The sequence below is a fragment of the Erythrolamprus reginae genome, chromosome 2 (assembly GCF_031021105.1).
Source record: "Erythrolamprus reginae isolate rEryReg1 chromosome 2, rEryReg1.hap1, whole genome shotgun sequence".
Classification (NCBI taxonomy): Eukaryota; Metazoa; Chordata; class Lepidosauria; order Squamata; family Dipsadidae; genus Erythrolamprus; species Erythrolamprus reginae.
In genome coordinates this window covers 180895572-180912476 of record NC_091951.1, presented here as the reverse complement: position 1 = coordinate 180912476, position 16905 = coordinate 180895572, and the positions used below count along the sequence as shown (strand labels likewise).

At 46.6% G+C, this 16905-nt stretch overlaps 1 protein-coding gene across 1 annotated transcript in view; it reads right to left on the bottom strand.

Moving 5' to 3' along the window:
- WNT10B (Wnt family member 10B) overlaps window positions 1-16286 on the bottom strand; it is a 40048-nt gene extending 23762 nt beyond the window's left edge. The window contains exons 1-2 of the mRNA XM_070736019.1: window positions 16208-16286; window positions 13558-13720 (exon numbers count right to left, since the gene is read on the bottom strand). Coding sequence (XP_070592120.1) covers window positions 13558-13688 — 131 coding nt within the window. The 5' untranslated portion in view covers window positions 13689-13720; window positions 16208-16286. The remainder of the gene's footprint in view (window positions 1-13557; window positions 13721-16207) is intronic.
- Window positions 16287-16905: the final 619 nt, after the last annotated feature.

Here is a 16905-nt window from a genome sequence, read left to right as displayed (position 1 = left end):
CCTCTCCTCGCCTTACTTATCTTTCCTAGGCAGCATCTCATTCCCCTGTCTCCCAAGGCCATTCCCACATACCATAGACCAGGGTTGCCTTTGCCTTTGCCCTTTCAGCAGAGCTACGGTGATTTGGAGCTATCTTTAGCTGGCCTAGTTTCAAAGTCGTGAAAGGGTTCCTCTCCTGAAACCATTTTGACCACTGATACAATCCAGATGTGAAACTCAGCACGTTCTAACAGGTTCTGGAGAACTGGTAGCGAAAATTTTGAGTAGTTCGGTAGATACCACCTCTGGCTGGCCCCAAAGTGGGGAGAGAATGGGGATTTGGCAGTATCCTTCCACTGCCATGCCCACAGAACTGGTAGGGAGGAAAAATTGAATTTCATCCTGATCTAACACAGCTTGGCTGTGGGTGTGGACAGAGTTGGGATCTGCCAAAGTCCTATAACCCATTCACATTGCTGAAAAACTGCCCTTAGTACAGTAGCCATTTGGGTTAGGTTGTGGGAAAGACTGCATGCCAGGTGCCTACCATCTGTGTTTTTCTACAAATTGTTGATGCTGCAATTTGGCAGCTCTAAGACTTGGTGGTCTTTTCAGAATTGCAGCAAATCAGACACTGATCTAGGAGGTACAGTGGTACCTCTACCTAAGAACACCTCTATTTACAAACCTTTCTACATAAGAACCGGGTGTTCAAGATTTTTTTGCCTCTTCTCAAGAACCATTTTCCACTTACAAACCCGAGCCTCCGAAACTGTAACGGAAAAGGCAGGGAGAAGCCTCCATGGGGCCTCTCTAGGAATCTCCTGGGAGGAAACAGGGCCAGAAAAGACAGGGAGAAGCCTCCATAGGGCCTCTCTAGGAATCTCCTGGGAGGAAACAGGGCCAGAAAAGGCGGGGAGAAGCCTCCATGGGGCCTCTCTAGGAATCTCCTGGGAGGAAACAGGGCCAGAAAAGGCAGGGAGAAGCCTCCATGAGGCCTCTCTAGGAATCTCCTGGGAGGGAACAGGTCCAGAAAAGGCAGGGAGAAGCCTCCATGGGGCCTCTCTAGGAATCTCCTGGGAGGAAACAGGGCCAGAAAAGGCAGGGAGAAGCCTCTGTGGGGCCTCCCTAGGAATCTCCTGGGAGGAAACAGGGCCTCCACCCTCCCTGTGGTTTGCCCAATTGCATGCAATATTTGCTTTTACATTGATTCCTATAGGAAAAATTGCTTCTTCTTACAAACTTTTCTCTTTAAGAACCTGGTCACGGAACAAATTAAGTTCATAAGTAGAGGTACCACTGTACATAGTTACTCACATATGACCTGACCAGCACTTTTCAAAAATCTAACAGGGTCTTATGTACACTCCTAATAAGTCAAGTTCTAGCATTCTTTTGAAAGGCCTGTTTTTTTTAAAAAAAAAACAAACAAATATGAGTTTAACTTTCTTTCAGAGTAGGTCTGGATCCAATGTTTAAAAATTAGGACTAAAGCTCTCACGTGATCTACAGTGTAAAAAGGAAATTAGGGTTCTGCTAATTGCATGTTATGGCTTTTGTCACATTACAATTTTATTTTCACGCTTCTGCCAACAAGGGATTTCATATGGCTGTCCTTATTACTATTTTAATTACCTGGGGCTTGGAATGGAAGAATTCTGCCTGCTCTGCTCTAATACCACGGTGGTTCTTCATGTCCTTCCAGGTGCGGCCAGCCATGGGAACAAAACTGGATTAGCTGCAATCACTGGAATCCCATTGCAGGGCTAGCTAAATATGCAGGTAGCTCACTGTCAATGGCCACTTTGCTTTATATTGTGCCCTTCTGCCTCCATCCAGGGACACATGCTTCGCTCTCTTTCAGAAAAGTGCTAGACCTGTGTTCAAAATTAGCCAACGGATCACAAACTGTGCATCTGACATCCATCTGGCAATCTGACAGGTGGATAAATGTATTATTATTATTATTATTATTATTATTATTATTATTATTATTATTATTTATTTATTGGATTTGTATGCCGCCCCTCTCCGCAGACTCGGAGAGGGGCAGTACAACAAAATCCAATACTAAAAAAACAGTTAAAAACCCATTATATAAAAACCAATCATACATACAAACATACCATGCATAGAATTGTAAAGGCCTAGGGGGAAAGAGTATCTCAGTTCCCCCATGCCTGAGGGCAGAGGTGGGTTTTAAGCAGCTTACGAAAGGCAAGGAGGGTGGGGGCAATTCTAATCTCTGGGGGGAGTTGGTTCCAGAGGGTCGGGGCCGCCACAGAGAAGGGCTGTTCCTCTGGGTCCCGCCAAGCGACATTGTTTGGTTGACGGGACCCGGAGAAGACCCACTCTGTGGGACCTAACTGGTCGCTGGGATTCGTGCGGCAGAAGGCGGTCTCTGAGATATTCTGGCCCAGTGCCATGAAGGGCTTTATAGGTCATAACCAACACTTTGAATTGTGACCGGAAACTGATCGGCAACCAATGCAGACTGCCGAGTGTTGGAGTAACATGGGCATATTTGGGAAAGCCCATGATTGCTCTCGCAGCTGCATTCTGCACGATCTGGAGTTTCCGAACACTCTTCAAAGGTAGCCCCATGTAGAGAGCGTTACAGTAGTCGAGCCTCGAGGTGATGAGGGCATGAGTGACTGTGAGTAGTGACTTCCGGTCCAAACAGGGTCGCAACTGGTGCACCAGGCGAACCTGGGCGAACGTCCCCCTGTAGTCTCTCAAATACTCGCCGACACTCACTCAACTGTGTCTGATCCCTGATGGGAATGTGATTGGTATTTGCTGTCCTACCAGCAAGTGATGCTTGGTGAGAAATGATCAGCGATAACATTTAGACTTATATACCACTTCATAGTGCTTTGCAGCCCTCTCTAAGCAGTTTACAGAGTCAGTCTGTGGTCCCCAACAATCTGGCTCCTCATTTTACCCACCTCGGAAGGATGGAAGGCTGAGTCCACCTTGCGTCGGTCAGGATCGAACTGCTGGCAGTCGGCAGAATTAGCCCGCAGTACTGCATTCTAATCACTGTGCCACCATAGGCTCAAGGTCAAGGTTGGAGGACTCCACCAATCACATTTCTTAACTATTCCCACATTAAAACTGTAATGGTAGCATCAATTGCCATACTTGTTAAAGAGATAGAATAGGATTCATGAGTCTGGGCAGGTGTACAGTATTCTGTGAGGTTGGAGGTGGGATTCAGGAGGTTTTGACCAGTTCTGGAGAACCGACAGTGGAAAATTTGAGTCGTTTGGAGAACTGGTAAATACCACCTCTGATTGGCCTGGCCTCTGTCTATTCTCTGCCTCCCAAGTCCCAGCTGATCAGGAGGAAAAGGGGATTTTTCCGTAACTTTCTCCTGGAGTAGAGTGGGAATGGAGATTTTACAGTATCCTTCCCCTGCCACGCCCACCAAACCACGCCATACCATGCCCACCAAGCCATGCCCACAGAACCGATAGTAAAAAAATTGAATTCCACCACTGTGCGAGATACTTTTCTACCAGAGTAGTAACTGATGAATATTACTTTCCTATGGTCATTGAGCTATGTCCAGGATCTCCAATTAAGGGACCAGTCACTGACTGAGTAAAAGTATTCCTAACCACCAGACCAGGGAACAGAAGAGAATAGTTGTAACAGCTGGTAGTAGCTGCTTATTGTGCTATGCTGCTTATTTTTTATTAGAGGAAATTTGTATGTATTATAAATAACCTAACCCAGCAGGAAATGGTCGTGGCTCTCTGGCTTAAATACCAAGCAAGAGGGAGAGGCTTGTGAATCAAGGGAAGGCTTGCGAGGGTAGCTTCTAACATGCCACACAAAATGCTGGAGCAGCACAATTTCTGCCTCTTTTCCCAGGCACCAGAATTCTTTCTTTTCCAAGTATTTTCAGATAGGGGAGGTATTCTCCACTTCCAGGTGAGAATTGAAGAATGAAGTTGACCCGTTCTGAAACTCCAAAGACCACCGGAGTTGGTCGGCTAATAAATTTAAATACAGGTAGTCCTCAACTGACAACAGTTCATTTAGTGACTGTTTGAATGGTGCTGGGGAAAAAGAGGGACTGATGATCGTTTTTGACATTTACAATCATTGCAACTTATTTATTTATTTATTAGATTTGTATGCTGCCCCTCTCCGTAGACTCGGGGCCAGTGTTCCCTCTAATTTTTTTGGGGGGTGGGCGGAAAAGTATACTGTCTGAGCGGCAGTCCCTTCGGGACTGGGCGGCACAGAAATAATAAATAAATAAATAAATAAACAAACAAACAAACAAATAAAAAACCCACCCTGTTTTGCCTCAGAGAATTTCAAAATAAAATACTGTACTGTGTGTCTATAACAGTGAGCTCATAATAGGGCAACTCTATCAATATCAAAATGCCACTTAAATAGTTGAGCTAGTTTCAAACTAGATTTTGATTTTCTTTCTCTCTTCCTTACTCCCATTCTTTTTCTTTCTCTTTTCCTTCCTCTCTTTTTTCTATCTGTTTCTCTCTCTTCCTCTCTCTCTCCTTCCCTCTCACTCTTTCCCTCTCGACTTCTGGGCAGGTTTGGAAAACTCTTAGTTGATGATGATTTTTAAGTGAGCGATTGGTCACTGCTCAGCTTAGAGGGAACTATGCTCGGGGCGGCATACTATGGTCAAAATCCAGACACTTGACAACTGGTTCTTATTTATGGTGGTTGCGATACCTTGGGGTCTCCTTTTGTGACTTTCTGGCAAATAAAATCAATGGATGAACCAGATTCACTTAGCAACTGGGTTACTAGCTTAACAACTGGAGTTGTCCATTTAACAACTGTGGCAAGAAAGGTGGTAAAATGGAGCAAAACTCACTTAACAAATGCTTCGCTTAGCAACAGAACTTTTGGGCTCAATTATGGTTGTACTGTAGGTCAAGGGTTATTGTACACACACACACACATACATACAATATGTATGTATGTATGTATGTATGTATGTATGGACATGTGATACACACATACATACATACATACATACATACATACATAAATACATACATACATACATTGGATACTGTAGCCTAGAGGATAATTCTCTGCCTTACAAGGCAAAGATTGCAGGTTCAAGTCCCAGTGGGTATGGCTAGCTGATGAGGCCAAAATAAGGCCGAAATAGATCTGTGAAACTCACTACTGACATACACACACATGCATGCATACATATATGCATACAGTGGTACCTCTACCTACAAACGCCACTACTTATAAACTTTTCTAGATAAGAACCGGGTGTTCGAGATTTTTTTGCCTCTTCTCAAAAACCATTTTCCACGTACACACCCGAGCCTCTGAAATTGTAACCAGAAAAGGCAGGGAGAAGCCTCTATGGGACCTCTCTAGGAATCTCCTGGGAGGAAACAGGGCCAGCAAAGGTGGGGAGAAGCCTCTGTGGGGCCTCTCTAGGAATCTCCTGGGAGGAAACAGGGCCAGCAAAGGTGGGGAGAAGCCTCTGTGGGGCCTCTCTAGGAATCTCCTGGGAGGAAACAGGGCCAGCAAAGGCGGGGAGAAGCCTCTGTGGGGCCTCTCTAGGAATCTCCTGGGAGGACACAGGGCCAGCAAAGGTGGGGAGAAGCCTCTGTGGGGCCTCTCTAGGAATCTCCTGGGAGGAAACAGGGCCAGCAAAGGCGGGGAGAAGCCTCTGTGGGGCCTCTCTAGGAATCTCCTGGGAAGAAACAGGGCTGGCAGAGATGGGAAGAAGCCTCCGTGGGGCCTCTCTAAGAATCTCCTGGGAGGAAACAGGGCCTCCACCCTCCCTGTGGTTTCCCCAATCACACGCATTATTTGCTTTTACATTGATTCCTGTGGGAAAAATTGCTTCTTCTTGCAAACTTTTCTACTTAAGAACCTGGTCATGGAACAAATTACGTTTGTAAGTAGAGGTACCACTGTATTTTCCTCTTATCTCTGCCATGAGAGAGAAGAGGACCCAGATGTCTTGGCCACCAACCCTGGCTCCACTACAAAACCTTCTAGATGGTTTTATATTCTGACAGAGGGGCAGAAGGCAAACTGATGGAGCGTGTGAGAGAAATAGGCAATGAAAATCCCTATCTCCTTCATTTTAATTTTTAATCCACGCAGGTTTCTTTCTCCACATAGAGCCGGGCTAAGTGCATCTTGTCAAACATTTGTGAAGATTTGTTGTTGTTGTTTTAAAAAGGCTTTATGGCCATCCAGCCAGGCTCCCCCACCTAAGGGAGAGGGCTTGCACCTGGGTGGTGGAGTTTGCAGGGGGAAATTCCCTACCTGGGCCCCCTCTGGCACTAGATAAAAGCAAGGTTGGAGATCAAAAGTATCCCCCCAAGGCTCAGCACCCAAAAATGGGCGAGGGGGAAGGGGAGGATGTTCCCATGACAAAAGGCAGCGCCCCTCCCAGATCTAAAGCAGGGTGTCTCTGCAGCAGTGGGAGCAGAGTAGGAGTAGCCCAGGCAGTGGGAGACACAGACATACGAATGTGGGAAAAGGGAAGGGAGCCAGGCTTCCTGATGAGAAGAGGCCACCATAGCAACCACCCAATGGGCTCAGGACATCCGCCCAGCAGTTGGATGTACAGCTTTAACATGCTGTGCTATTGCCATCATACACAGTCTTCCAGGAAAGTATCTCATAACAACCGCAAATGCTTTCTGCCTAAACGGAATTCTACAGATGAATTCTGCCAAAGACCAAGCACTGTCTCGGTCCTTCTCCATTTGATACGACCCCCCCCCCCAAAAAGCAGTTTTTCACTGGGGACAGGAATAAGTCTTTACCACCAAGCCTGGGGACATTAGATCTGCCCCCTGACCAACGAATGTCGTTGGTACGATTTATTGGATGAATTATATTTATTTATTTATTGGATTTGTATGCCACCCCTCTCCGTAGACTTGGGGCGGCTAACAACAGTGATAAAAACAGCATGTAACAATCCAATATTAAAACAGCTAAAAACCCTTGTTATAAAACCAATAATACATACATACATGCCATGCATAAATTGTAGAAGCCTAGGGGGAAAGAATATCTCAGTTCCCCTATGCCTGATGGCAGAGGTGGGTTTTAAGGAGCTTACGAAAGGCAAGGAGGGTGGGGGCTATTCTAATCTCTGGGGGGAGTCGGTTCCAGAGGGTCGGGGCCGCCACAGAGAAGGCTCTTCCCCTGGGTCCCACCAAACAACATTGTTTAGTTGACAGGACACGGAGAAGGCCCACTCTGTGGGACCTTATCGGCCGCTGGGATTTGTGCGGCAGAAGGTGGTCCCTGAGATAATCTGGCCCGGTTGCCATGAAGGACTTTATAGGTCATAACCAACACTTTGAATTGTGACCGGAAACTGATCGGCAACCAATGCAGACTGCGGAGTGTTGGTGTAACATGGGCATATTTGGGAAAGCCCATGATTGCTCTCGCAGCTGCATTCTGCACGATCTGAAGTTTCCGAACACTTTTCAAAGGTAGCCCCATGTAGAGAGCGTTACAGTAGTCGAGCCTTGAGGTGATGAGGGCATGAGTGACTGTGAGCAATGACTCCCGGTCCAGATAGGGCCGCAACTGGTGCACCAGGTGAACCTGGGCAAATGCCCCCCTCGCCACAGCTGAAAGGTGTTTCTCTAATGTGAGCTGTGGATCGAGGAGGATGTAATGAATGTTTTAAAGTTAGAATTTTAAAGAATCTTTTTAGTATATTGATTGGATAAATTGTATTGTTATGTTTTTTGGTATATGCTGTGAGCTGCCCCGAATCCTCAGAGAGGGGCGGCATACAAATCCAATCAACCAACCAACCAACCAACCAACCAACCAACCAACCAACCAACCAACCAACCAACCTGGATACCGGAAGATGTCACATCTGCATTTCTCATTCATAGTAGTGGCACAAGAGAAGCATGACTGCAGCATTCGAAAAAGCAGGTTGCATTCCTGGAAAGTAAACTAGAAATATATGCTGCCTTACAGTGCTTTACAGCCCTCTCTAAGTGGTTTACTCAGAGTCAGCATATATTGCCCTCAACAATCTGGGTCCTCCTTTTACCCACCTCCAAAGGATGGAAGGCTGAGTCAACCTTGAGCCTGGTGGGATTCGATCTGCCAAACTGCTGGTAACTGGTGATCAGCAGAAATAGCCTGCAGTACTGCACTCTAACCAGTGCGCCACCGTGGCTAAACTAATAATAATAATAATAATAATAATAATAATAATAATAATAATAATAATAATAAAAATAAATAAATTTATTGTCATTGTCAAAAACAACGAATTGTCATATGCAATGAAAGTCGTGGGACACCCAGAGACCAGTCCCACCATACATAAATATAGAACAGGTACATTTAAAAATAGAATAAAAAATAGAATAAAAAAAATAGAATAAAATGTCCCACCCACTACAAATTCCCCACCCTAAACCAGTCAACCATCTACATGACAAACTGAGTAATATTGTCCAACAGTTCACTGATGATGACCTTTTACATTAAGCAGTGAGGTTTACCCTTAAGGGTGCAGCAGACCTGTTACCTGAAGACCTCATTCTTATAGTTTGGGTGTGAAACGTGTTTGAATCCAGCGGAACATTCAGCTGACACCGAACAAGCTGAGGACGATGCTGTAACTCAGTGATTTTCAACCTTTTTTGAGCCATAGCACATTTTTTACATTTACAAAATCCTGGGGCACATTGAGTTGGGGGGGGGGGGGGCTAAAAAAAGTTTGGACATTTTTTTTCTCTCTTCCTCCCTTCCGCTCTATTTCTCTCTCCCTCCCTCTTTCTCTCCCTTCTTTTTTCTCTCTCTCTCCATCCCTCTTTCTCTCTTCCTTCCTTCCTCTCTTTTTTGCTCTCTTTCTCCCTCCCTCCCTCCCTCCCTCCCTCTGTCTTTCTCTCTCCCACCTCCCCTCCCTCTCTTTCTCTCTCTCTTTCTCTCTCTCTCTTTCTTCATTTCTCTCTTGTTTTCTTTCTCTCTCTTGTTCTCTCTCTCTCTTTCTTTCTTTCTTTCTTTCTCTCTCTTTCTTCCTTTCTTTCTCTCTTGTTTTCTTTCTCTCTTTCTTTCTCTCTCTCTCTTTCTTTCTCTCTCTCTCTTTTTCTTTCTTTCTTTCTTTCTTTCTTTCTTTCTCTCTCTCTTGTTTTCTTTCTCTCTCTGAGCTTCGCGGCACACCTGACCATGTCTCACGGCACACTAGTGTGCCGCGGCACACTGGTTAAAAAACACTGCTGTAACTGGCTCATCGTAATCTATAGTGGCTACTCATAAACCAGAGCTAAGTTCCCCAGAGCTTTCATGATCATTGTGATAAATTATGGGAGTGGTGGTGTGATGACTTCTATTCCTGCTCTGCAGAATGGAAAACATCCACTCCTAGTATTTCCCATTAGGGCTGTGAGATGCATTGGATTGGATTTTTCACCCCCCCCCAAAAAAAGGGGGGGGAATGGCTTTGGAGCTTTCAGTCTTTACATACATTAATTAAAGTCTACAGAGGCTGCGATGAGCCCGTAAATCTCCAAAAGGACCGCAGGACCTCTTTCTTCCCTGGAGCTGGGGGTGTCCACAAAGCATCTGAGATTGGGGGAAAGGCCATCACCTGATGGCACAGCTTGGGTCCCAAAGTTGCACACAGACACATATGTAGACACACACATGAAACCCTCCGTGTTCCCCCAAATTGTACTTTTTTAATGGGCAAAGGCAGAAAATGCCGAACCTATTGCGAGGTTTAAATTAAAGCAGATTGAATCTGGTGCCAGAGATCTACCCACTTTTTTGGAATGCAACCCTTGACGTGCCACCAAAAGGCCAAGGGTGACCCTTGAATAGTTATGCAGCCTGGAAAAAAAACACCGAAAAAGGACCATGCAAATTCCTCTCTCTCTCTCTCCAAAGCCCACTCACACAAACACTCCAGTAGAGAAGCTCTCCAGGGCCGCTGCGTTTTGCCACTTGCTTAGTCGATCAACAGTGGCAAGCAGGTGACTTAAGGCAGAGACTGTTGCCTTAGGCCTCATTCTCCCTGCTAACTTTAAAGCTTTGGTTTTTCCAAATGGATATCTTCCAAATGTGCAAGGCTTGCAAACTTCTCATTGGCTACCTGTCTGGTTAACAGGTAACAGGCTTCCAGAGTTGTTAACCTGATCCTACGTAGTTTCTGCTCCGGCAATCTCACACTACTGACAAGAGCCTACAAAACTTATGCCAGACCCATTCCCGAATACAGCTCATCTGTCTGGAACCCATACCACATCTCGGACATCAACACCCTCGAAAACGTCCAAAGATATTTCACCAGAAGAGCCCTTCACTCCTCCACTCGAAACAGAATACCCTACGAAAATAGACTAGCTATCTTGGGTCTAGAAAGTTTAGAACTACGGCGCCTAAAACACGATTTAAGTATTGCCCACAAGATCATATGCTGCAACGTCCTTCTGGTCAATGACTACTTCAGCTTCAACCGCAACAGCACAAGAGCATGCCACACCGTGTCCAAATTTCAACACGGTTTAAAACAGGGAACATCCTGGTTTCTGTTCCACTCTCAGAGGCAGAGGTCCTTGATCTACAGAAGGAGAAATTATGGAATTATGGAACAGGACATTAGGTCCTAGATCTTTCTACTCTAGTGAGGTCACTGGGTTACATGAGAAGCAGGAGCTTTCTCCAATCCTCAGCTTGGCCATCTGGAATCTTTTAGCTAAATGCATCGGACCAACACAATGCAGGTTGTCCTTGACTTACAACCATGCATTTAGTGATAGTTCAAAGTTATGGTGGCGCTGAAAAAAAGTGACTTATGACACTTATCCCCACTTATAATTGTCACAGTGTTCCTGCAATCACATGTTGAAAATTCACGCTGTGGCAACGAAGAATAGAATAGAACAGAGCAGAACAGAACAGAATTTTATTGGCCAAGTATGATTGGACACACAAGGAATTTGTCTTTGGTGCATATGCTCTCAGTGTACATAAGTGTACATAAAGATACATTTGTCAAGAATCACGTGGTACAACACAATGATTGTCATAGGGGTCAAATAAGCAATCAGGAAACAATCAATATTAATAATAATCTTAAGGATATAAGCAAGAAGTTATGGTCATAGTTGCAGTATCAAAGGGTCACGTGATCTCCATTTGCACCCTCCTAACCAAGGTCCAACAACCAAAGTCAATGGGGGAATCTAGATTTGCTTAACAACTGCAGGTTTCATACAACAATGACAGCTTCACTTAATGACCATGGCTAAAATGACTGTGACTCATTTAACAACCACTTCACTTAGCAATGGAAGTTCTGGTTCCAATCGTGGTTGTAAGTCAAAGTCTAGTTGTAACTGGGCTTGTCAGAGGTGGTAAGAATTTGAGTCCAGTACCTGCGGTGGAAGGGGCATTAGAGCGAGAAAGGCTCTATAAATGCATAAAGACAAACAGTCTGGAAAATTTCACAAAAATACCTGTCAGAGTAGAGTAGAGTAGAGTAGAGTAGAGTAGAGTAGAGTAGAGTAGAGTAGAGTAGAGTAGAGTAGAGTAGAGTAGAGTAGAGTAGAGTAGAATAGACTACCTCCGGAACCGCCTGCTACCGCACGAATCCCAGTGACCGATAAGGTCCCACAGAGTTGGCCTTCTCCGGGTCCTGTCGACTAAACAATGTCGTTTGGTGGGCCCCAGGGGAAGAGCCTTCTCTGTGGTGGCCCCGGCCCCTCTGGAACCAACTCCCCCTGGAGATTAGAATTGCCCCCACCCTCCCTGTCTTTCATAAACTACTCAAGACTCATTTATATCGCCAGGCATGGGGGAGTTGAGATATTCCTTCCCCCTAGGCCATTACAAGTTATTCATGGTATGTCTGTGTGTATGTTTGGTTTTATAATAAGGGTTTTTAGTTGTTTTATTATTGGATTGTCAAATGCTGTTTTTATCATTGTTGTTAGCCGCCCCGAGTCTACAGAGAGGGGCGGCATACAAATCCAATAAATTATTATTAATTATTATTATTATTTTTTAAAATAATAGTTAATACTGGAGCACTGCTAATGGCAGTTGCCCATTTCAGTTTCATTCTAATTCTTGGCTTTACAAAAGATGCCCGACACATACATCAGAAATACAGTGATCCCTCGATTTTCGCGATCTCGTTCTTCGCGAAACGCTATATCGCGATTTTTCCCACCCGATGACTTCACTCTCTTCCTTACTTTCTCATCTTTCTTTCTCTCTCTCTTTCTCTATCTTGCTTCTTCCTCTCTCACACTCTCTTCCTCCCTCTCTCATCTCTTTCTTTCCTCCTCTCTCTTTCTCTATCTCTCCCCCTCTTGCTGGCGGGCGGCGGGCGGGCGGCGGGCGGGCGAGCGGGGGGCATCAGCGAGGAAGACCCAGGGAAGGTTCCTTCGGCCGCCCAGCAGCTGATCTGCTCGGCAGCGCAGCGAGGAGCCGAATCGGGGTTTCCCCTTTGCATGGGCGGCGGGGAAACCCCGATCTTCGTCTGCTCGCTGCTGCTGCGCTGCCGAGCAGATCAGCTGCTGGGTGGCCGAAGGAACCTTCCCTGGGTCTTCCCCGCCGCCCACGCAAACTCCACCATCTGCGCATGCGCAGCCATGAAAAAAAGGGCGCGCATGCGCAGATGGTGTTTTTACTTCCGCAACCCTACATCGCGAAAAATCGATTATCGCGAGGGGTCTTGGAACGGAACCCTCGCGATAATCGAGGAATCACTGTACCTCCATAGTTGTTCCACATAGGGCTATTACAGCATCTATTTTAGCCAACATGAAAATCACCCTTAATGATAGCTGCTTGCTGAGATGAAAAAACATGACGTACAACTCTTGTCCTACATTCAGCACCAAAAGCAACCATCCTTGGCTCATGGATGACATCCACCTGACCCTCTGGCCAGTGGACAAAGATACTCTCTCAAACATTCCCCTACCCACCTCACCCAACTGCGTCCTCATCCCTGATGGCAACGTGGTTGGTATTTGTTGTCTTACCAGTGTGAGAAGATTGGAGGATTCCACCCACCTTCCAGATTTCTGAACATTCCACATTTCACATTCCACTTTTATTAACTGTTCCCACAATAAAACGATAAGCGCGTCATCCAATCTCCTTTCCCACGATTCTCCACTCCCTCTGGCCACCTCGTGTTTATAGGGCTATCTGGGGCATGCTCAGAGGCGATCAACTCATCCCACAAATAATGTTCAAGGTCACATTCTGGGGAGACCTACTTCTTGCTTCCCTCAATTTAAATTCTAAGCCCTGCTTTGTCTTCTTCTGGCATTTAGGAATTGTGCTCACATTTAATGGGAGGGGGGAGAGGAAAAGGGAAAAACTGAGCTGAGACTATAGCTGCAGAGGCTGTTTCTCACCTTATTATTGGCTCTGTGGAGAGGGGTGGGTGGGGAAATGTGCTTAAAGTAGACTGCTCTTCTTCAGTACTCCTTGCCCTGATCCCAAAGCTCTTCAAAGTGGTTTCAAAACCCACATCCTCTTGAGGCTACCTCTTCCAGAACAGACACCTCCACTCTCAACAGTCATATCACTTACCCTCTCCAAAGGCACAGGCAAGCAGCAAAAAGGCAAGTATTCACATGGGGGTTCCTCGGGGCCATACTGAACTCCACCTGGATGCGTTGGGTTGGTTCTCTAGTGCGGTTGGATGACGCCCTCTCCCTCATGTCCCTGCCAGGGAGGGATGGGGGTGAAGAACCTGCCAAAGAAGAACCAGGTGGAAAGCAAGTTGTTTGGAGTTGGTGGCTGAGCTCACATACAATATGGAGGCCTGGTGGCCATACACAGGCAACACATTAAGCTGGATTAGTTTAACCTTCTATATGTTTTCATGTGGTATGTTGGGCTAGTTTAGTTTAGTTTGTGCAAACCAACAACAGAGTAGAGTGGAGTAGAGTAGAGTAGAGTGGAGTGGAGAGGAGTAGAACAGAATTCTTTATTGGCCAAGTGTGATTGGACACACAAGGAATTTGTCTTTGGTGCATATGCTCTCAGTGTACATAAAAGATACATTCGCCAAGAATCATGAAGTACAGCACTTAATGATTGTCAAAAAGCAAATTCAACTAAAAGTGTTACTGTATATAAAGGTAGATAGCATAGAGCATGGATAGGCAAAGTTGGCTCTTATGTGACATGTGGACTTGAACTCCCAGGATTCCTGAGCTAGCATGATGGGCTCAGGAATTCTGGGAGTTGAAGTCCACAAGTCATAGAAGAGCCCACTTTGCCTACCGTTGGCATAGAGTAATAGAGAATGGGTTGACTGGATCAAGTATTTATGTCTATGGAGATGACCTCAGCCTACTTCTAAGATGTTATGAGGATAAAACAAGTAGAGATAGGCATTCCTTTCATTTTCAGGAGGAGGCTATACATGTAGCGAAAAATTAACCTTTCCCAAAACTGCCATCCTCTTAGGAATTATTCTTAGATTACTGGAGTGGGGGACTGTTATATAATTGTATGCGGATATCTCATGGAGGCTTCTCTTCGGAACATTTGCTGTCAATGGCAACTTTTCAGAAATATGAAAACAAATAATAAAGAGGGCCCTTAAGGAAATAGCCCAGCCTCACCCTCCTGGATTGGATTCCCTCCAGTTTATGTCTAATCATGGCTTCTACGCAGCTTTCTACAAGCAATATCGAATCCTAGCTATTGCTATTCACAGAAGCTCTTTCCTCTCAAGCAACTCAAACCACGTCTGCTTCATAGACTAGTCTGGATATAGTGTTCTAAGGAAGAAAAAAAGGAATCTGGTAGATAAAGCTCTTCCAAACAGCTGGGGGGGGAAAACAAACAAGACCTTAAGAATCCAAGGGCCCAACTGGATCAGATCAACGTTGATTGCCAACCAATGGCCAACTGGATGCCCCTAAGATGTTCCCAGGCAGAAAACAAAGATGACACACATTCTTCCTTGTACTCTTCTATATCTAGCTCTGTGGCAGGCAGGCTGTCCCCAATCTATAACCCTAATCATATGCACGCCAGGTATTCTGGAGTCAGAGTTTCCAAACTTTTTTTTCCTTGAATAGACACTGGATGACAGTCAGAAATTCACTAGCTACCAATCTCCCCAATTGTAGTGGTACAACAAGGAAGGGCAATTTTACAGGTGGCACTTCTTCTGCCTGTTCAACCTTATTCAAGATACAAGCGACCGGCCAGAAGAAGAAGGAGAAGGAGAAGGAGAAGAAGGAGAAGGAGAAGGAGAAGGAGAAGGAGAAGGAGAAGAAGAAGAAGAAGAAGAAGAAGAAGAAGAAGAGAGAGGGGGAGGGAAAGAGGGAGGGAGGGGAGAGGGAGGGAGGGAGAGAGAGAGAAAGAGAGAGAGGGAGGGAGAGAGAGAGGGAGAGAGAAAGAGAGAGAGAGGGGGAGAGAGGGAGAGGGAGGGAGGGAGGGGGAGGGGAGAGAGAGAGAGAGAGAGAGAGAGAGAGGAGAGAGAGAGAGAGAGAGATGGATATGCAACAGTGAACCCAGGCGGGGAACCCTACCTGTCTCATTTCTTCCTTTGAGGCTCCCGCAATCGCTGCTTTCCTCCGGGCACCTTGTGCCCCAAACCCTTCCCCGGAGTTTACTTAAGCTGGAAAGCCTCTTCCGAGACCCCCGCAGGGTAGACCACCCTTCAACGCCCCATCGATCAAAACCACCCTTTAGCGGCTCCTCTTCCTTTCCTTCCGCGGGACCGTCCCCGCACCAGCCAAAGCTTACCGTCTCGGCAGCCGCCTCCTCCTCCTCATCTACCTGCCCCTTCTTCTCGCTCGCTGGCTCGCTCCGTAAGTCCCGAAAGCCTCGCCCGGGCGAGTTTTTCCCCCATCCCCTCCCCATCCGGGGGCAGCCGAAGCCGGGAAGCAGCTGTTCAATTCCTTCGGGTGCGGTTGGAGCGCAATGCCTACACCCACGGGCGTGGACCGATGTCCCACCGGGGTCCCACGGGCAGCGTTCGCCACCTCTCGCCTCCCCCGGAGCGCAAAGCCGGGCGCGGACACCCTCCCTCGCTCTCCAGTGGGGATCTCTTTGAGGGAGAGGGCTGTCAATGTCTTCAGAGACCTTCATCCACATCAGATCCTTCCCCCCCCTTTTTTTTCGCGGGGGAAGGTTTTCTCCACGCTTCCTCCGCAGATTTTTTCCCCCTGGGCTTTCTCACCCTTCCATCACTCAGGTCTCAACTCGCCCCGCTTACCTTTCTCCACGCTCGGAGTCCAAGCGCTTCTCTTCCGCGCGCTCGTCCTCTACCCGATCTTGCTTCGCGGTTCCCTCCCGTCTCTGGTCGACGGTCCCACCCTATGCGCGAGGAGTGGGTCCCCCTGGCTTTCCCCTCCCTCTCGAACGGTGGGGGGGAGAGTCACGCGAAGTCACGGAAGGGAGGCGAGACCCAAAGGCCATCTAGTCTAACCCCTCCTCCCAGTAATTCCATGACGCACTCGCCTTTTCAAGGGATTTCCTGCGGGTCCGCACGGACGGCTTCGGCGATCCTTAGATGGGGCAGCCTAGGACGCGCGCGTCGTTTTCGCCGGGAGTTCTGCCTCTCGCGTCCCGTGGGGAAAGGGGCTTGGCTGGTACTGAAGTGCTCCCTCGCTGCCTCATTACACCCACGTTTGCAGAAATGATATCTAAACAGCCCGAAATCTCCACTGCTGAAAAAAAATCAAGGGAACACTTAAACAATACACTATAACTCCAAGTAAATCAAATTTCTGTGAGATCAAACTGTCCACTCAGGAAGCAAAACTGATGGACAATCAATTTCACCTGCTGTTGTGCACATTCGACTTTGTACAGAACAAAGTATTCAATGAGAATATTTCATTCATTCAGATCTAGGATGTGTTCTTTGAGTGTTCCCTTTATTTTTTTGAGCAGTGTATATATAAAGGATGC